At 38.9% G+C, this 20,000-nt stretch overlaps 1 protein-coding gene across 2 annotated transcripts in view; it reads right to left on the bottom strand.

The window, feature by feature from the left end:
* The window catches only part of Atad2b (ATPase family, AAA domain containing 2B), a 187,919-nt gene that overhangs the window by 138,621 nt on the left and 29,298 nt on the right, over positions 1–20,000 (bottom strand). For both annotated transcript variants that reach the window (XM_004627459.2, XM_004627460.2), the window contains exon 2: positions 1,614–1,765. In XM_004627459.2, the coding sequence (XP_004627516.1) occupies positions 1,614–1,765 (152 nt within the window). The remainder of the gene's footprint in view (positions 1–1,613; positions 1,766–20,000) is intronic.

The following is a 20,000-nucleotide window of genomic DNA, read 5'->3' as shown; positions in this document are numbered from 1 at the left end:
CACTTATATATTATTTAAAGGAATATAGTACTGTAAAATATCTAGACAAATGTACAATTATCATCCCTCCTTCTCAAAATACTGTAGGATCTTCCTTTGGATGCAACCACCCATGGGCACTCTACTGAGCTCTACCACCAGCTCAGTGTTTTTTCTGGTGTTTTTTTTGGTTGTTGTTGCTGTTGTTGTTTTTTTAAGGAACCAAGGATTGAACTCAGGCTCTTGCACTTGCCAGGAAAGCTCTTATTCTACTGAGCCACTTCCCCAGCCCCTCAGCTCAGTGTTTTGAGACCAGGTTTCCCTAAATGGCCCCCACTGGCCTCTTACTCTTGACCCTCCTGCCCAGGGACAGCTGGGATTAAGTGCTCCCCATCCTATTCAGCTTGACAGGAACAAGACCAATTTACATGAAAGCCAACTAGACTGTAAGTCTAGGGTATTACATATACACAAATAAATAGATACTAACATTAAAAGAACATTTCAGTAACATCTATCAAACATTTATCAGAAAAGCCTGATTCACTCACTTAATAAGTATAAAATACAGATTGCAACAGGCATACAAAGTGACAAAGTATAATTAAATGGAAGTACTCTCTTTTTTCCTCTCTTTGGTTGAATTGTTTTTTAGGGGAAGTTTTTTTTTTTTGTTTTGGTGCCGAGGACCAAACCCAGGGCTTCCAGCTTGCTAGGCAAGCATTCTACCACTGAGCCAAATCCCCAGCCCCCTCTTTTTTCCTCTCTTAGAGACAGGGCCTCATCTTGCTGCTCAGTCTAGCCTAGAATTCCTAGGATTAAATGGTCCTTCTCCCTCAGCCCTCCTTCCGAGCAGCTTGGACTACAGGTTACAGGTAGCCATACACTGCTTAGGTGGTGGTACTCACCTTATGTATCATCATAACCACAGACCTGTTTTATCTCACAGGTGAACGAGTAGGGACAAGGGGAAAAATATTAACCAACTATAGTTCATATACTTTTCTACACAGTTCTCAGGCAATGGAAAATAAACTCCAAATGATAGTGCTCATGGAACACAATGTAAGAAGCATGACTCCAATGGGCAGTCACTAAATATACATGGCCTGTCAAAGTCTATATAGCCCCAAAGTTCTCTATGTATGTGCAAACTTATCATATCTTTATTATCACTACTTTGACGTGGAGTAAAACTAAGAGTTTTTATATATTTAGCAACACAAAGAAGTTAAAGTTACAAGATCAAAAATCAAAAGATTTCCTTAGAATGTCATTAATATTTTAGTATATAAATTCAAGTAGAGTTTACTTACATTTTACTGATTTTCCAATAAAAATATAAATCTAATCCTGTGTCTTTACTGAAATTTTCAGAACTACAAATATGAATGCATGCTTAAAACTATCAAAATCTTTATTTTTTCAGCAGTATACAATGTATTATTACACAGTTTATATATCCCTATAAGACAAGTACACTATAGCACAGAGAAAAAGTTAAACAAAAATTATACATCTAACAAAATTTATAGGTAAGCATGAAGCTTGTTTTTAGAAGTTAAGAAATTAACATCAATCATGAATGACACCAAATCATTCATGGAAAAACATCAGTGATCATCTCATCTCACCTGGCCTGTCCAGCTGGTATGTTCCATTCCTCACGCTGGCCAGTACTTCGTGATTTTGATTTGTCTTTGCAAACAGAATCCGGTTGTTTCAAAGTGCGTTTGGCTGGAGGAGATACATGGCTGTCACTTAAACTACCATCAACTTCGGCTTTCTGAAAGACATTATTAAAAACAATTTATTATTCCTATTAACACAAATAGAACTCTTAATATTCTTGGATAATCAAGAATACTTATGGGAAATACAAATCAAAACTGCACTGAGATTCCATTTCATCTGTCAGAATCGATATTATTGACAATACAAAAAAAATTAAATGCTGTCAAGAATGCAGGGGGAAAAAAAAAGAACCCTTTTACACAGCTGATAGGAATGTAAATCATTCTATGTCAAAGTAAATAGTGATAGGATTAAAGTGCCTGCTTAGGGAAGATGAAGGGGGACAGGGATTTGATCCCCTACATGCCATGCCAACCCTTCCCCCACCCCCGGGGGCACAATGAGATAGTGATTTGAGACTGGACCTGTGGCATGTGCCTGTAATCCCAGTGTTTGGGAGGCTGAAAACTGGAGAATCACTACAAGTCTGATCTACGTACTAAGACCCTGTAGACTCCATAGACCCTGTCCTAAATACATAAAAAAGAAAATAGTGATAATGTAATGAAGATATGGCATGCTTGTACATACATAGAAAGCTTAGGGGCTATACAGACTTTGACAGGCCATGTATATTTAATGACTGACCCATAAGGGGTTTCTCAAATAACCAAAATTATAGCTACCATTTGATCAAGTTATACCACTGCTTAGTATAGACCCAAAGTAATCAAAGTCTACATACTACAGGAATATATCCATTCCCTTGTATACTGCAGCACAATATGCAAACCCAAGAATAGAACCAGCATAGGTACCAAACAGATGAATGAGTAAAGAAAATGTCTCACTCACACACATACACACACACACACACACACACACAAATTATTCAATCATTAAAAAATATTTTTGTTGGTCAGGCATGGTGGTATATACTTATAAATCACAGCACTCAGGAAGCTAAGGCAGGAGGATCATTGAGTTCAAGGCCAGCCTGGACTACAGAGCGATACCCTATCTTTAAAAAAAAAAAAAAAAAAAAAAAAGCTTTAAAAAATATCTTTGTCATTTACCAAAAAATGGATGAAACTAGACATCATTTTGAGTAAAATAAACCAGATTCAGAAATGCAAATATTGTGGGATTTTCCTAATATAAGGAATTCTTTTTTTTTTAAACATTTATTTATTTATTTAGTGTGTGTGTGTGTATGTGTGTGTGTGGCCAGCTCAGCCCACCAGGGGGCGGGGCGGGCTGGCATGTGGTGCTGGGGGATCAAACCGCAGTCCCTGTGCTTTGCCAAGCTTGTTCCAAGTAGGTGCTTTAGACCACTGAGCCATCTCACCAGCCCCAATATAACGAATTCTTAAGAGATGACGAAGTAAAAGCAAAGCCTTCCATGGTGATATATGCCTGTAATCCAACACTCTAAAATGCTGGAGCACAAAGATTTAAACCTTAAGTCCATCCTGAGTACTTAGTGGTTTACCAAAACTCTATCTCAAAATAAGAAAAAGGCTGGGGGTGCAGCTCAGTGCAAAGACCCTAAGTCGTAACTGAGAATGTTTTAGAGCTTCCAATGATGACTAGCAGGCTGCAGCGCACACGCTATGGGTGCACCATCACTGCCCTAGATTCAATCCCCAGTATCACAAAAACAATAAAAAATAGAAGTGAAAGTATTAGACAAGAGGAAAGGAAAAGAGGAAACTGACTACAATGTTATGTGCATTTATAAATATCTCTAAATAAAACCCATTAAGGTATGTAACTAATATGTACTAACAAAAAATGTGGAGGAGGAGCCGAGGAGATGGCTCAGTAGAATAAGCGCTTCCCTGGCAAGGGCAAGGGCCTCAGTTCAATCCCCGGTTCTGCCAAAAAAAAGTGGAGGCAAAAAGTATTTTGTCAACCAGCATTTACTGAATCATGTACCACAAATGTAGAAAATTTAATCATCTGTAAACACAGAAACAAAAAATGTAAACATTATAATCAGAAATGTTCAGCTTGTTTTTCCTTTGAAAACTTTCAAGGTATATGACTGGAGTACATAAAATCATTCTATGATATGTTGCCTCGTATCTTCCTTTACTCTGATAGAAACTATCCAAATAAGGATACTTTACATTACAACAACACAAAGCCAATCCAACAAATTCTAACTTTCCCAGTGTCTCAAAAATTCTAACTTTCCCATTATTGTTGAGTGTAGTAGACTCTTTTTTTCCAACTTGGGCTACATAGTGAATTTAGGGTTAGCATAAAGTATATACTGAGGCTCTGTCTCTAAAAAGCAAAACAAAACAAATGATATCAAAAGTCCTTATATATACACATTGTGTGTGTGTGTGTGTGTGTGTGTGTAGTTATTAGGGACTAGGGATAGTTCCGTGGTAGAACATATGTTTAGTGACAAGACCCTGGGTTCAATCACCAAAAAGTAAAAATAAATAAATAAATAAAAGTGCTTACTAGCAATCTAAAGAAATTCTTGAACTATATGTTGTTTTGTTTGTTTGTTTTTAAGCCAGGCATGCTAGCGCACACCTGTAATTCTGGTATTTAGGAGGCTGTGGCAAAAGGATCATTGTGGGTTCAATGACCAGTCTGGGCTACAAATGAACTCAAGACCACCCTTAACTGCATAGTGAGACCTTGTCTAAAAAAGACAAATAAATAAAACATATGATCTTTTTAAAATTTGTTTAAATAAATAAAATTTGTTTTTACATTTTTGAGACAAGAGCTCATCATATAGTTCAGCCAGGCCTTGACTCATTATGCTACCCAGGCTGGCCTCAAACTCACGGCCCAAATACATTCTGTAGAAATTAAGAGTCATTTTGTGACAGCTTTTTGCCAAAAAGACCAATTTATAATTTGTGCTTCAAAATAATTTACTATGTTCTAGTTTTCATTTTGAGACAGGATCTCGCTATGCAGTTCAGGCTGGTCTTGTGCTCACTTTTGTACCCGCAGGCTGGTCTCGAACTCACAGAGATCCTCCTCGCTCAACACCCCGAGTGCTGGAATTACAGGTGTGCACCACCACACCCAGTTTGGAGCACATAGGGCACGTGCACCCAGGGCCAAACAGCACACCCAGGCAAGACTGCACCGTAGTTCTGCATGTGGCTCCAGAAACTGAACTCAGGTCCTTGGGCTTGCCAGGTAGGTGTTTATACCTCTGAGCTATCTCTCCGGTCCCTGTTCTAGTTTTAAAGTTGTAAGATTACATACATGAATACTAAAAGGCACAAAAAGAAAAGCAATTAGAAATTCAAACAAACACAGGGCATGGTGGTGCCTACAATAAGAGCATTCAGGAGGCCGAGGCAGGGGATCTTTAGAGTTTGAGGACAGCCTGGGCTACATAGCAAGTACAAGACCAGCCTTGAACTGCATAGCAAGACCCTGTCTAAAAAAAAAAAAGAATGTCTATAATTAAGGGTAATAAACATTAAAGTACAAAATACACTATCACTTACTGAGTTAAGTATCCCAGAAGCACTAATTGGCTACTTACAAAGTGGACACTTATACAAAGTGGACACCACCACTTGAGATGTAATTCAAGGATGTACATAAAATACTCCATCAATAACGTACTACAAACAATGAATGCTTTTTTTTTTAATTTTATTTATTTATTTATTTGTGTGTGTGTGTGTGTGTGTGGCCAGCTCAGCCCACCAGGGGGCGGGGCTGGCTGGCATGTGGGGCTGGGGAATTGAACCGCGGTCCCTTGTGCTTTGCTAAGCTTGTTCTAAGTAGGTGCTTTAGACCACTGAGCCATCTCACCAGCCCCAAAATATTTTTTTTTTTTTTTTTTTGGCAGAACCAGGGATTGAACTCAGACCCTTGTACTTGCTAGGGAAGCGCTTATTCCACTGAGCCATCTCCCCAGCCCAATGAATGCTTTTTAAAAGGTACAATTTCCCAGATTCTTTTCTTCTGCAGCACCACACTTTGTGTGTGTGTATGTGTGTGTGTGTAGTATTGGGGATTGAACTCAGGACCTTGTGCTTGCCAGGGAAGCACTTATTCTACTGAGCTATATCCCTGGCCCCAGTACTACACTTTAACAGAGTAAAAATATCAAAGTTCAGAGATTAGTTAAACCCAGATCAGTGATGGCAAACATTCTACAGTTGAGTGCCCAAACTGCACCTCAAAACCCACTTATTTATCACGAAGTGCCAACAAATGCACATAAACCTGAATGCTGAAGTTTTAATTTACAATAATCAACTCATACATTAACATCTTTGGGGTTTTTTTTTTGTGTGTGTGTGCGTGCATGTTTTGGTTTTTTTTGTTGTTGTTGTTCTTTTTTTTTGGTTTTTTTTTTTTTTTTGGTATTTTAGGGAAGAGTCTACAGGGTGTTCAGGGTCTTTCTACTAGAACGGACTTATAGTGATCCACCCGTTTACAGCCTCCCAAGACTGGGATTGCAGGTGTGCGCCACCACGCCCAGTCTCAACTGCTATCTCAGCACACCCCAGGAACAGGACCGACACAGCAGGCCCAGAGATCAAACCTCTGGCCGCTGCACCTGCTTGCAGGCACTTTAATCTGCTGAGCTATTTGGCCGGCCCTAACATCTTTGCTCTTAAAAGAAATACACAGTAACAGAACTTTCAATGACACAAACAGCTTGTTACTGAAAGACAAAAGTCTGCATGTGGCATGCTCTTGTTTACTGCTACCCATGCTCACTGGCTGCTGGGGCCAACACTGGACAACTTGGCTTCTGTGCTCACAGAAGGCTCTGTGTGCCTACTGAAGCATGCATACCAAAGTTTTGCCACCTCTGATCTAGATCAAGGTCAGTGGCTAACAGATGAATTGACAGGGAAACCATTATTTTTTCATTTCTAATACACTATAGTGTTCTTCATACTATCCCAGTGATGCTGAGCCTTTTAGAGCTTTCAATGATATTGCAGCCCACATGCCATCAGTTCACCACAACTGTCCTATACTATCTCTCAGTGCACCCTACGATATGTATAGTCCCCCAAGGGTGTGTGCCTTAAACATCACCTGACTTACCCACTTACATAAGGTGTTCTTCACTCAATATGTAGTCTGTACCAACAATATGGGTATCATCTGTCTCATTAGATATGAAGAACCTTAAGCTCTGCTCCAAGACTTACTCTAAACATGATCACCAGGTGATCCATGTGCACAGTTTGAAAAGCATTATTATATAACATTCAAAAAGTAGTGACTAATAAAGCAATATCATGTGTTTTAAGCTAAGGTATATTTGTCACTACACAAATTAACATCTATTAATATATAAATATTAATATATAAATATTTAACATATAAATTATGCTATCTATAATCTATTTTACCTGTCGTGGGGGAGGGTTAATGACTGAACCCAGGCCTCTTCACTGAGCTACATTTCCAGTCCTTTTTTTATTTTTTTAATTTAGGACAGATCTATGTAAGTCATTAAATTGCCCAGGCTAGGCTTAAATGTATAATCCTCATGTCTTTAGTCTTCCAGAATGCTAGGTTTGTTACCATGCCTGGCTTATCCATGGGATTTAATCCAAGGCTTTGTGTTTGCTAGGGGAGTGTTATACCAACAAGCCATTCCTCTGCCTAGGACAGCATATTCCTTCTAATCAAATCCAATCATTATCATTTTTTTATTAATTTTATTTCATTATCATTTAAGAATCATTTCTTTCAAGAAATCTGGAAGAACTTATTTTAGGATTTTCTCCCTGCTAGCTCCAACATCTACCCATTATTATTTCAGAATCTCATTTGATCAAGCTATTTATTTTTGTGTTGCATCTGTAGACACTAAAATTTCAAAAAAAAGTTTTTTGCTTTTTTTTTGGGGGGGTCATTTTGTTTTATTTTTAAGACAGGGTCTTGCTATGTAGTTTAGCCTACTCTTGAACTCACTATGCAGCCCAGATTTACCCTCAAATTCACAGCTATCTTCCTTCTTCAGCCTCCCCAGTGATGCAATTACAAGCATGTGCCACTATGCCTAGTGCAAGCATATTTTGGATACAAGTACTATGTACACTGGAATTAAACACAGATACATACACATTTCTATAACTTGTGTCTAGATGTGACCACATCAGGCTTTGTGGGGACTTTTCAGAGGTGGCTGGATCTAGAGCATGTGATGCTGGGATCAAGGGTGTGTGATTACAAAATCAGTCCACTGATCAGTCTGGCATAGTTCTGGGAATGGATAATAAATATGAAGGCCCACACTTGACATGAGTGCTACCTGCCTACAGAATATAAGTGGAAGAAAGAGAACTATTGTCACTTGCTGGCTGTTGCTGAGCTACTCTGCTCACCAAGAACTGTCTCTCTTCTGTAATGGTCCTCTCCACGCCACCCCACCTTAGACCAATCACTACAAACTGAAACCTCAACAAAGTGAGCTACAATAAACCTTATCCTTCTTTAATACTGGGTACCAGTACTTTGTCTCAGCAATGAAAAAAGTAGCTAAGACACACACAGAATAATCTGAATACAGAACTCCTTGAATATTAATATAACTAAGTTTGTGTGTTTATTGGCCATTCTCATTTTAATAACTTTTTTCAGTTCTATTCAGAATTATTGGGGCCAGAGAGATAGCTCAGTGAATTAAGCGCTTCCCAGGTAAGCATAAGGTCCTGAGTTCAATCCCTGGTTCTGCCAAAAAAAAAAAAAAAAAAAAAAATTATTTCAAGCTATTTTCAGCATACTCCCTGAATCAGGAATCACCTCATCATTTCAGAAATATAACCTGCTAAACCAGAAGCTCTGGATGGAGAGCACTTTTAATGAACGCCTTTAAGTGATGCTTAGTACACAAAAGTTGGAGAACTTCCAGGCAAATTATATGGTTTGCATTAAATACAAGGAACACCATCTTAAGTGCTGTACTACACACAGGTATGCCATGTCCCTCACCATAAGAGCTCCACGACAGAGACCTCACTCTTCAAGATCTCATCTCCAAGAAATCTGGAGATTTAGGTGAAGCAAACAACCAAAAAGCAAGCAGGTACAAAATAATTACTTCAGACCCATTTAATTAACTTCAAGCTTTGGGAAAGCTTTTTATCTACAAACCTGATACTAATGATTCACCTGTAATAGGATGATTGTAATGCTCAACTTTTTCATCTTCAAAGAAGTCTACTACCTAATTAAAATTAACTCTTTAAGGGAAAGCATTACTAGTTTCATAATGATGTTTCAGAAGAATTATGTAATCGATCCACAGTCATTTAGCAATTTGTGTCAGTGATTATTATCCACAAGTAGGAAAGTCATCTCAGACCAAAGAAATAATTTCATGTAACAAACATTTATTGAGGACCTATTATGATGTAGCTAGACATGGTGGCACATGCCTATAATCCCAGCATTCTTAAAAGTTTAAGCCAAGAGGCTAACAAGTTCGAGCATAGCCTGTGTAACTTAGACGCAAAACTTTTACAAAATTAAAAAAAAAAAAATTTTTAAAGAATGGCATTTTAAATTCAATGTGGAGTCCCTAGGTTCCACCCACTGCCACCCACCTATGATAAATTTATTTTGTAACTATTTTACAAGATATTTTGTAACAATTTAAAACAGTGGAAAATAATATGAGGATAATTTCCAAAGCAAATATAATGGTAATAACATCAAATGCTACTGGCAATAAAAGTATAATGAAAAAATAAGTCATTCCCACTGGATTTTTCTCTCTAAATTTTAACTTTTTTGTTGTGGTTTAGTTTGGTATGTTTTTTTCAGAAAGAGTCTTGCTATGTAATCCAATGAACTTCTAGTGATCCTCCTGCTGTCACCACTCAAGTACTGGGATTACAGGTATGTGACACCACACCTGGCTTAAACCTCAAGTTCTAACATAATTTTTTCAGTTTGCAAAAATATTTTTCCTTAAGTCTTATGATTTCTTAAAACCATATCTATCAGCTAAAACAAAGTCTACCACAAATCTTACAAAATTAGGCCCCAGAACCATGATTATAATGAAAGAGATGACTTTATATTGCTCTGGATTTAATCTAAAGGCAGAAAAGATAAATCCAAGTTTAGCATTTGAGATTCAGGGGATTATCAAGATGAATAAGTAGTGAGTAGCAGCAAAATTCAGCCTCTCTGGAAACCAGAATCCACACAATAGAAAATAACTTAGGAGAGAGAAAAAAGAAAAAATAATTTTTCAAGTTACAATGATTTCACAAGCGGACCACAGTACTAAAAAAAAAAAAAAAAAAAAAAAAAACAGGCTGGCTACTCCCTAGCTCCCATCTTGTGGATGGTAGAGAGGCAAGCCAGCTCTGCAAAAGCTATCTGAACATTTGGGGGGCTCCAGGGAAGAAAAATGGTGGCAGCCTGGGCCAGTGACACAGATTCTAGGGGGAGCCAGTAGCTATTGTTATCTGCAGAACAGCAAGGGGACTCCCTCCACATGGCAGGCAACAGCTGAATCCCAGCACATACTGCCTGAGACTGGTTGTTGGGGCACCAGTCCAGGAAGGAATTGTTTGAATCTAGGGCTCAGAACAGCTGGGGATGGTTTCCTTTATCATCCCATAGTAAGTGGGTGAGAGTCATGGGAGACTGCTGTGGACAGGGAGCAGCTGAAAAGAGACACATACTAAGGTGCTTGAACATCATCCAGGAATGACACACGCCCAGTACCCTATAGTGGGAGGGAGTCCAACCCCAGCTTGAGTTTCACTGGATCTAAAAATGCTGGCCTTGAGTACTTAAGCCCTGGCCCTACTGCCTATAACCAGCACAGATCTAGGACCTTATGGCCTGCCTTATCTCCAGGAGTGAGCAAAGACATACCTGGATTTGGGCTGTGCCACAGGACAGTACAAATAACAAAGGCCTCCGTAGTGGGGTTACCTCACAAGACAATAGCCACAAGGCTACACAGAGAAAACCAGATTCCAAAACTGCAAATTTAAGGACCAGGGAGATAGCTCAATGGTATAAGTGCCTGCGTGACAAGCACAAGGTCCTGAGTTCAATGCCCAGTACCACAAGAAAGAAAGAAAGAAAGAAAGAAAGAAAGAAAGAAAGAAAGAAAGAAGAAAGGAAAGAAAAGCACTGCAAATTTAGGAACAGAACCACTCATTCAAAAGCACATAGAAAACTGAACATATATAGTGGTACACACTTGTAATCCCAGCACTTGGGAGGCTGAGGCAGGAGGATGGTTAGTTCTGGACCAGCCTGGGCTACAAGGCCAGCCTGAACTGCATAGCAAGACCTCATCTCAAAAAAGATTAAACAAATAAACAAACAAATAAAATTAAAACACTTGTATCTTTTTCTTTTTTTTTTTTCCGGAACTAGGGATTGAACTCAAGGCCTTGCACTTGCCAGGCAAGCGCTTATTCTACTGAGCCATCTCCCCGGCCCCAAAGTCCTTCTATCTTTAACAGGATCCTTTCATTTCTTTTTTTCTTTCCCATTACTCAAATTTTCAAATTTTTCCTCTTGCTTTCTATCATTTCTAATTCCCTATCTTTAAAAGCATAACTATATAGTTAACTCTATTTTATTACTGTCAAATTCCTTTTATCATTAGAGTTGTTGTATTTAGTACATATTTGCTAAATGTTGGTAATATTAGGGTTGTCTTAGTGTTTATCCTTAAATGTGGATTTCTGGTGAGGTATGGCAGTACATACCAATGATCCCAGCACATGGGAGGCTGAGGCAGGATGACTGCAAGTTTGAGGCCACCCTGAACTACACAGCAAAACCCCAACTCAAAAACAATAGCAATAATAATAATAATAACAATGAAACCTAGATTTTTTTCTATTGTTAAGGCCAGTATATACTGTTAGGTCTTATGGTATGTCGATATCTAATTTGTCTTGGCCAAGTATTACTGTTGCCTGACATTTCAAGGGTTGTACTACCATAGTTATTAATGGGTTTTCTATGAATGCCAACACCCAGGTTATCTTTGTGGCATTAATATTGGGGTCCGAGGGCCAGCCAGACAGCTTAATGGACTAAAGCACCTGCTTAGGCAGATGCAGGAACGGGGGTTCGATCCCAGGTGTGCCTTGCCAGATCTGCCCCCGGGGCTCACTGAGAGGGTCAGTGAGACTGGGTGGCGCACATCTATAATCCCAGTACTTGGGAAGCTGCAAACAGGAGGATCACTACAAGTCTGATCTGTGTAGTGAGACCCCGTAGACCTTGTACTAAATTAGACAGACAGACAGACACACACACACACACACACACACACAGAAGTATGTATGGGGCCACTGCACTACATCATCCTTTCCTCTATCCTAAATTAACAGAGATGGTCAGGGATCTTGGGGCAGAGGCCAAGGATGATACCCAAATCCAGAATGGATCACAGAAAAGCACACTAACTAAATCAATCTCCACACTGCAACCAGTCTTTGTACTATAAGCCCCTAAAAATCTAAAACAGAAAATACAAGACAACAGAAACATAAGACAGCAAACTGTCTCCTGGAACTCCCAACCCCACCCTCACACCCCTATCCCAAGTTGATCCTGGGAGTATCACAGAGCAAGAAAGCAAAGACCACACAATAAAATTATTCCAAAGAACAAAAGACAGGATTAAAAACAGATCAATGAGGGGCCAGGGAGATAGCTCAGTAGAATAAGTGCTTGCCTGTCAAGCGCAAGGGCCTGAGTTCAATCCTCGGTTTCTCAAAAAAAAAAAAAAAAAAAAAAAAAAGATCAATGAGTTACTCAGTAGGAATCACACAAGATACAACTAAACAGATAGTGGAAACATTAAACACAATGATCAGTTAAAAATAAAGGCACTCAGGAAGCTTAGGCAGGAGGATCACCATGAGTTCAAGCCCCAACTGGGCCACACAGTGAGTTCAAAGCTAACTTGAACTACATAGCAAGAGCCTGTCTGAACCAAAATGACCGGGCTGGAGAGATAGTTCAGAGGCATAAGCACCTGCCTGGCAAGCAAAAGATCCTGGGCTTGATCCCTGGAGCCTAAAGATTAATCATAATCATAATCGTAATAAACCAAAATTAAAAGGAAAAACAAGCGAACAGAGATTAGGGACCTTACAAAACACACTAATAAAAATAAAAAAAAATAAAAAAAATAAAAACTAGCTGAGTTAAATAAAATGATACAAAACATGAATAACCAGTGTAGGAAAAAATCAGTCCAAGGCTCCAAGAAGAAATGCAAGAGATTAAAAATTAAAAGTATGGACACCAAAAGTGAAATATGTAAAAACAGACGGAGTTAGCTCAGTGGCTTAAGTGCCTGCCTGGCAAACACAATGGTCCTGAATTCAATTCCCCAGTATTAAAAAAAAAAAGAACTAGAATGCTTTCAAAAACAAAAGGGCCAGCGAAACAGCACAGTGGACTAAGCATAGTGGACTAAGCAATATCTCATGGACTTCCTTAGGTAAGCTCAGGGGCCAGGGTTCAATCCCTGGCACCTTATACAGAACCGGCCCCATGCTTGGGCACGCTGAGCCTGCAATGGAGTCCCAGCACAGAGGCCCACACCTATAATCCCAGCACTAGGGAGGCTAAAAACAGGAAGATCATGAGTCTGAGCTGCATTGTGAGACCTTATATGCACACACAGGTTACTCAGAGATAGACCTTAAAAACAGCATAATCAGCCCTAGAGGAGCAGGCCTGTAGTCCCTGCACTCTGGAGGCTGGAAGCAGGAAGATCACTGTGAGTTCAAGAAAACCTGCCTGGACCACACAGTGAGACTCTGTCCAGGTAGGACTGTCCTGCTATAATACTGTATAAGGTCAGATTTCTAAATTTCTGTGTAAAAATATGTAATTGTTTATTCCTATTTTTTAAATAATTTTAGGGGCTGGTGAGATGGCTCAGTGGTCTAAAGCACCTACTTAGAATAAGCTTAGCAAAGCACAGGGACCACGGTTCAATCCCCCAGCACCACATGCCAGCCAGCCCTGCCCCCTGGTGGGCTGAGCTGGCCACACACACACACACACACACACACACACAAATAAATAAATAATTTTTAAAAAATAATAATAATTTTAATTTTTTTCTTCACATACCTGTTCCATGTTATGTCTAAGATGTTTGATATTCAGACAGATAGTGAGGGAAAGCTCAACTGCCTATGTTATAGGGTAATAATATCATTAAGCTTCTCTTCTGGAGGCTTTGCAAGACCAAAAATTAGTTTGGTCTAATTAGTTTGCAGACCAAAAATTAGAGAAAAATAAAGGCTGCAAGGACAGCCAACATTAAGGCCCTAGCCATTCAAGGTCAGTGAGGACTCAGGACATAAGAGAACCTGTACTATAATACCCTGTAACTCAATGATGTCGCAAATTTTCTGATCAAGGAGATTATGGGGCCACAGAGGAAAGTGATCGATGATGTAGAGTGTGCCTAAGGAGAGTCACATGGAGAGAAAATATTCTCTCAGGCTTTCACAGAGAGAAAATTGGTCAAGCAATGGCCATGACTCATCCACATGGCTGACACTGACAAAGGATCTACAAACTGCGGTACAGGGTTTCAGGGTAAACCCTGAGGGGAGTTGACTGACCTTGTCAGATGCAGAAGTTACATTTCTTGTTATATAGGTCTTGCTTTATCTTGGTCTTAACCATCCAGCAGAAAAGTATAAAAATGAGGTATAAAAAGTAAAGCCATATTAATATGCTGAGCTGTAAAAGGCTCAAGCCAACAACTTCTGACAGTGCCAGTCCTACGGATAACCTACTACTATTACAAACTACTAGATTATATTGGATTAGTTTGCTGAATTCACGCACCTACAATATTTGAATGGCAATGGAATACCCATCCCTGACAAAACAAAACAAAAAAGGGGGACATAAATGAAGGACCATTTTATATCTATACATACAAAATAGTTAGGATAGATATACAGCTACTTTCTCTTAATTCAGTAAGAAAGATTAGTACTAACAGTGTTTGGACAGGTTATCATGTCTGCATCTTGTACTATAAGTAACTACTACTAAGACAACAATAAGCAATGTATTAATTATTGAAACTGTCCCACTACCTGTTTTGAAACTGTCTCATTGCTATTTGTTTCTCAATAAAATTAAAAAAAAAAAAACCTCAGTCAGAGAGACAGAAACAGACAATATGAAATAAGGATCAAATATCTGCTAGATGATGCAAAGACTAATCTGAACAAAACTTTCTAGGGGAGATGGCCCAGTGCAATAAGCACTTCCCTGGCAAGTGCAAGGGTCTGAGTTCAATCCCCGGTTCCATAAAAAAACAAACAAACAAACAAAACTTATAAGGCCGGGGAGATGGCTCAATGGAATAAGTGCTTCCCTGGCAAGCGCAAGGGCCTGGGTTCAATCCCCGTTTCCACCAAAAAAAAAGAACAAAACTTTCCAGAATATGGTGAGAGGTAGAGCAGTAGCTGCTCAACCAGTGCCCCACTACATGTGCTCCTTCCCAATGCCTATCCCACTGCAGCCCAGCCCGCCCACCACCTGTAGAAAATGGTGAAAGAAATTACTTATTATGATGTTTTGGGGGTCAAAAACAATGCCACCCAGAAAGAACAAAAAAAGGCTTATAGGAAACCGGCTCGGAAGTACCATCCTGATAAGAATCCAAATGAAGGCGAAAAGTTTAAAAAGACTTCTCAGCTTATGAAGTTCTCTCTGATGCCAAGAAAACAGAGAGCCGGTCAAATAGCTCAGCAGATTAAAATGCCTGCAAGGAGGTGCAGGGGCTGGGCCAGGCCTGCTGGGCCAGGCCTGCTGTGCCAGCCCTGCCCCCAGGGGTCGCTGAGACAGCAATTGAGACTGGGTGTGGGGGTTCTTGCCTGTAATCCCAGCTCTTGGGAGGTTGTAAAAAGGCAGATCACTAGGAGTCCGATCTAGTAGTGAGACCCTGAACACCCTGTAGACACTTCACTAAAATACAAAAAAAAAAAAAAAAAAAGATGTGTGTTCACTTTATTGTATGACCCTTCATTGCTTTTTAATTACCCTTTTTTTTTTTTTTTTTTAATTTTAGGCAAGGGTCTACAGTGTGCTCAGGCTCTCCCTCTCATGGGATTACAGGCGCAAGCCTCCACGCCCAGTCTCTATTTGTCTCAGCACATCCTGGGGGAAGGGGCAAGGCCACCACTGCAGGCCTAGGGATGGATCCCTGCCCCTGCTTGCAGGGGCTTTAATCCACTGAGCTATTTGCCTGGCCCTGACCCTTCATTGTGAAGCTATGGATTAAAACTGTATTTAACTGGCAATCAGAAAAAGGAAACGGTTTGTAGAACTGTTGGTCTGGCTACAATTATAGTTATTTGTATTAACTGAGACTCACTGTGATGTCTCTGCATTCTACTGCCTCAACTATTACTTGAAGGTGGCATAAAATATAATTTAGCCTGTGCTATCAGTGATAGAAATGATACCTTTCTAAAGAATGGGTTTAATAACATTGCTTCTTAAGGGCCTGCATGTCTGGGATTGAAGTCCTTTCTGCTGTACCATCTGTATAGTCTTTATATTATATAACTGTTGTCCATTCCTAGTTATGTTCTTTCCCTTCTCTTTGGACCATGATAAGCCCTTGCATTGTAACTTCAGAGCACGGTAACTTTAAAATTAAAGTGAAAAGACTACATGGAAAGGTAATTTGCATGTATAATATAAGGTCTTCCATAAGTACATTACAGGCTTACTTTAACCTACCTGACTTAATGCTCCAAAGTAAATGTAATTTAATGGTAATAGTATAGCAAATTATGATGAATAGCTTTACTTGTATGTTTAAAAGTCCTATGTTTGGGGGCTGGTGAGATGGCTCAGTGGTCTAAAGCATCTACTTAGAACAAGCTAAGCTAAGCAAAGCACAGGGACCACGGTTCAATCCCCCAGCACCACATGCCAGCCAGCCTCCGCCCCCTGGTGGGCTGGGCTGGCCACACACACACACACACAAAATAAATAAATAAAATAAATAATAAATAAAAAAATTTAAAAAAAAAACAATAAAAGTCCTATGTTCACATGCTTATACTGCGCATCAGAATTTAAGCAATTGTTAAAATGTATGACTGGGGCTTGCAGGTTAGCTTGGTTGTTTAAGCACCTGCTGAGGCAAACCCAGTCAGGGTTCTATCCCCAGCTCCCCATGCCTTACCAGACCCACCCTTAAGGCAGCCTGAGCCAGCAAAAGAAAAACACTTAAAAATTTTTTTAAAAATGTATGACTGTCTTAATATATTGATTAAAAAGAAAAAGACTAATCTGAGGTTAATTGGAATAAGTGAAAAATCAGCAGACAGCGCGAAGGGCGTTTAAAAACCTATTCACAGACATAATAGCAGGAAACTTTTCAAAATTAGGGAAAGAATTGAACATATAAATAAGTGAGGCATCTAGAACCTGAAATAGCCACAATCAAAAAACAACTTCTCCACATCACATTACAGACAAAACGAGAAGACCAACACAGACAGAATCTTTGCTAAAGAAAAGCAACAAATCACTTATAAAGGTAAATCCACTAGAATTATAGCAGATACCAGATGTGGTGGCACACGCCTGTAATCCCAGCAGTAAGGAGGCAGAAAACAGGAGAACACTAGGAGTGTAGGCTATGTAGTAAGACCCTGTGTGTGCGCACGCGCGCGCGCGCGCACACACACACACACACACACACACACAGAATTACAGCAGACTTCCCAATACAAACCTTTAAAGCCAAGAGAGCTTGAAGGGGAGTGTTTCAGGCCCTAAAAGATAACAACTCCCAACCTAGACTTCTGTAGCTTAGAAAAAATTTTAACTAAAAGCCTGCAGTGACTATTGACCTTGAAACCTAACTTACTGCCTTATTATATCACATGATCGGGATAGTGCCAGGCACACAGTGGTAGGGAAATGATGGATGTGGTGACATGTCTATAAACAGGTCTTCTGCCCCTCCTAGGTATTTTTCCAAAACAACTGAAATCATCGTACCACAGAGGTATATGTGCACCCATGTTTGTAGTAGCACAACTTGTCATAGTTAAATCTTGGAAACAACCCAAATGTCCATCAACTGAGGAATGGATAAAAGATATGTATTTTTATACAATGGAGTATTACTCAGCTATAAAAAGGATAAATTGGAGGCTTTTGTAGATGAATGGATGCAACTAGAGACTATATTGGTAAATGAAATAAATCAGATCCACATGTGCAAACACTGTATTATCTCACTACTGTGAAAACCTGAAAAAGTAAATAAAATTAGAAGGGTACAATAGATACTGTGAAAGGGAAAGAATTTGTTCAGTGGGAAAGAAAAACTGGGATAAGGAAAAGGACAAAAAAAGAAGGGAAAAAGATATATTTATGTATATATGCAGGACAGTTTCAATAACTGCACTGCCAATTTCTGTTCATCTTTGCAAAAAATTTCATTCTTTTTATTATTATTTTCTTTATTTTGAATTTCTTATACATTCTTTGTTACTATTTTTCTTTAAACCAATCTTACATGTTTATATCTGGTAACCTAAACAACTAATGTTTTTTAAAAGGTTTATTTATTTATTTGGTACAGGGTCTCACTATGCAGCTCATACTCATAGTGATCCTCCTGCCTCAGCTTCCCCAGTGCTAGGATTACAGGCATGCTCCACCACATGCAGTTTTGGTAGCTGGACACGGTGTGGGGCCAGCACAGCAAATTGTACTGGGGATTGAACCTAGGCCCTTGCACTTGCCAGGCAAGCACTTAAGACTACCAAGCTATCTCCCAGGCCCTAAACAACTAACTTAAAGGTAACATCATGCAATACAGCAATCACTGTTGAATTCCTATTACTTTGTTTAATGGAATCTTGTATTATTTCTAATGCTGTTTTTTTTTCTGTTTTGTATTTTTTTAAAAAATCAAAAAAATTAAATAACTGGTCTTCTGTAAATCTGTATTCCTAGAACCTGAGTGCTCAACATTTTGTTGGTTTTTTGTAAGAATTTTTGTATGAAAAAATAAAACAAAATTTCATAGACAAAGTATATTTCAAGCCAAAACTAATCAGAAGATGCAGAGATGGTCAGAACATTTGAAGGAACAATTCAACAGGAAAATATACAGGCACAAAACCCTTACACATTCTTCAACTTCATAAAAACCAATATACTGGACATAAAAAAATCAGATAAACACCACCAAATTTATAATGGGAGACCTCAATACCCTGTTGCAAGTAAGTCAACTAGACAAATACCAATAAATGAATACCAGAGTTGAACCAAACCTACAAACAACTTGTTAAAAAAATATCTACAGCATTCTACCCAACAACCATATAATACACATTCTTACAACACACAGGACTTCTCCAAAACAGACTTTGTGCTAGCCCATAAAGCAAACTTAAGTAAAAGAATCAAAATTGTAAAATGCACCAGCACGGTGGCACAGGCCTATAATCCCAGCACTTAACAGGCTAAGGCAGGAACATCGTTGTGAGTTGAGTCCAGCAGAACTGGGTGCAGACCTATAGTATTTAGATGCCAATGCAATACCCATTTCTGACAGGACTAGGTGGAGGAGGGCGATACAAAGGAAGGACCATTTTGTATCTGTATACGCAGAATGGTTGGAGTAGATGTGCAGCTGCTTTCGTTTGATTCAATGAAAAGAAAGATTTGTACTAATAGTGTTTGGACAGGATATTCTGTCTGCATCTTGTACTACAGATAACCACTAAGAAGATAATGTACAATATATTAATTATTGAAACTGTACTATTAATCAGTTTTGAAATTGTCTCATTAATCTTTGTTTCTCAATAAGGTAAGATAAAATAAAATAAAACTGGGTGCAGAAGTGAGTGCACTACATAGCAAGACTCTGTCTCAAAAAAAAATAAATAAAACAAATCACTGGGTCACATAAAATTACTTCATAAAATTAGACCATAATGCCAATACAACACACCAGAATCTATGGGACACAATAAAAGCAGCCCTAAGAGAAATGTTTATCATAGCTGTGAATGCCCACACCAGAATAACACAGTGATCTGAAGCAAGTAACCTAATGAAGATACCCTCAAGTCTTAGGAAAAAAACAAGAACAATCCTAATCCAAAGTAATTTAAGAAATTATAAAAATCAACAGAAATTAATAAAATTGGGCTAAACAATAAGAATCAATGAATCACCCAGCTACTAGTTTAACAAAATAAAAACACAAAACCCTAGTCAATATTCCCCCATATATA

The sequence above is a fragment of the Octodon degus genome, unplaced genomic scaffold (genome assembly GCF_000260255.1).
Source record: "Octodon degus isolate 3935 unplaced genomic scaffold, OctDeg1.0 scaffold00019, whole genome shotgun sequence".
Classification (NCBI taxonomy): domain Eukaryota; kingdom Metazoa; phylum Chordata; class Mammalia; order Rodentia; family Octodontidae; genus Octodon; species Octodon degus.
Note: the sequence above shows the minus strand (reverse complement) of the source record. Positions and strands in the feature narration are given on the sequence as shown.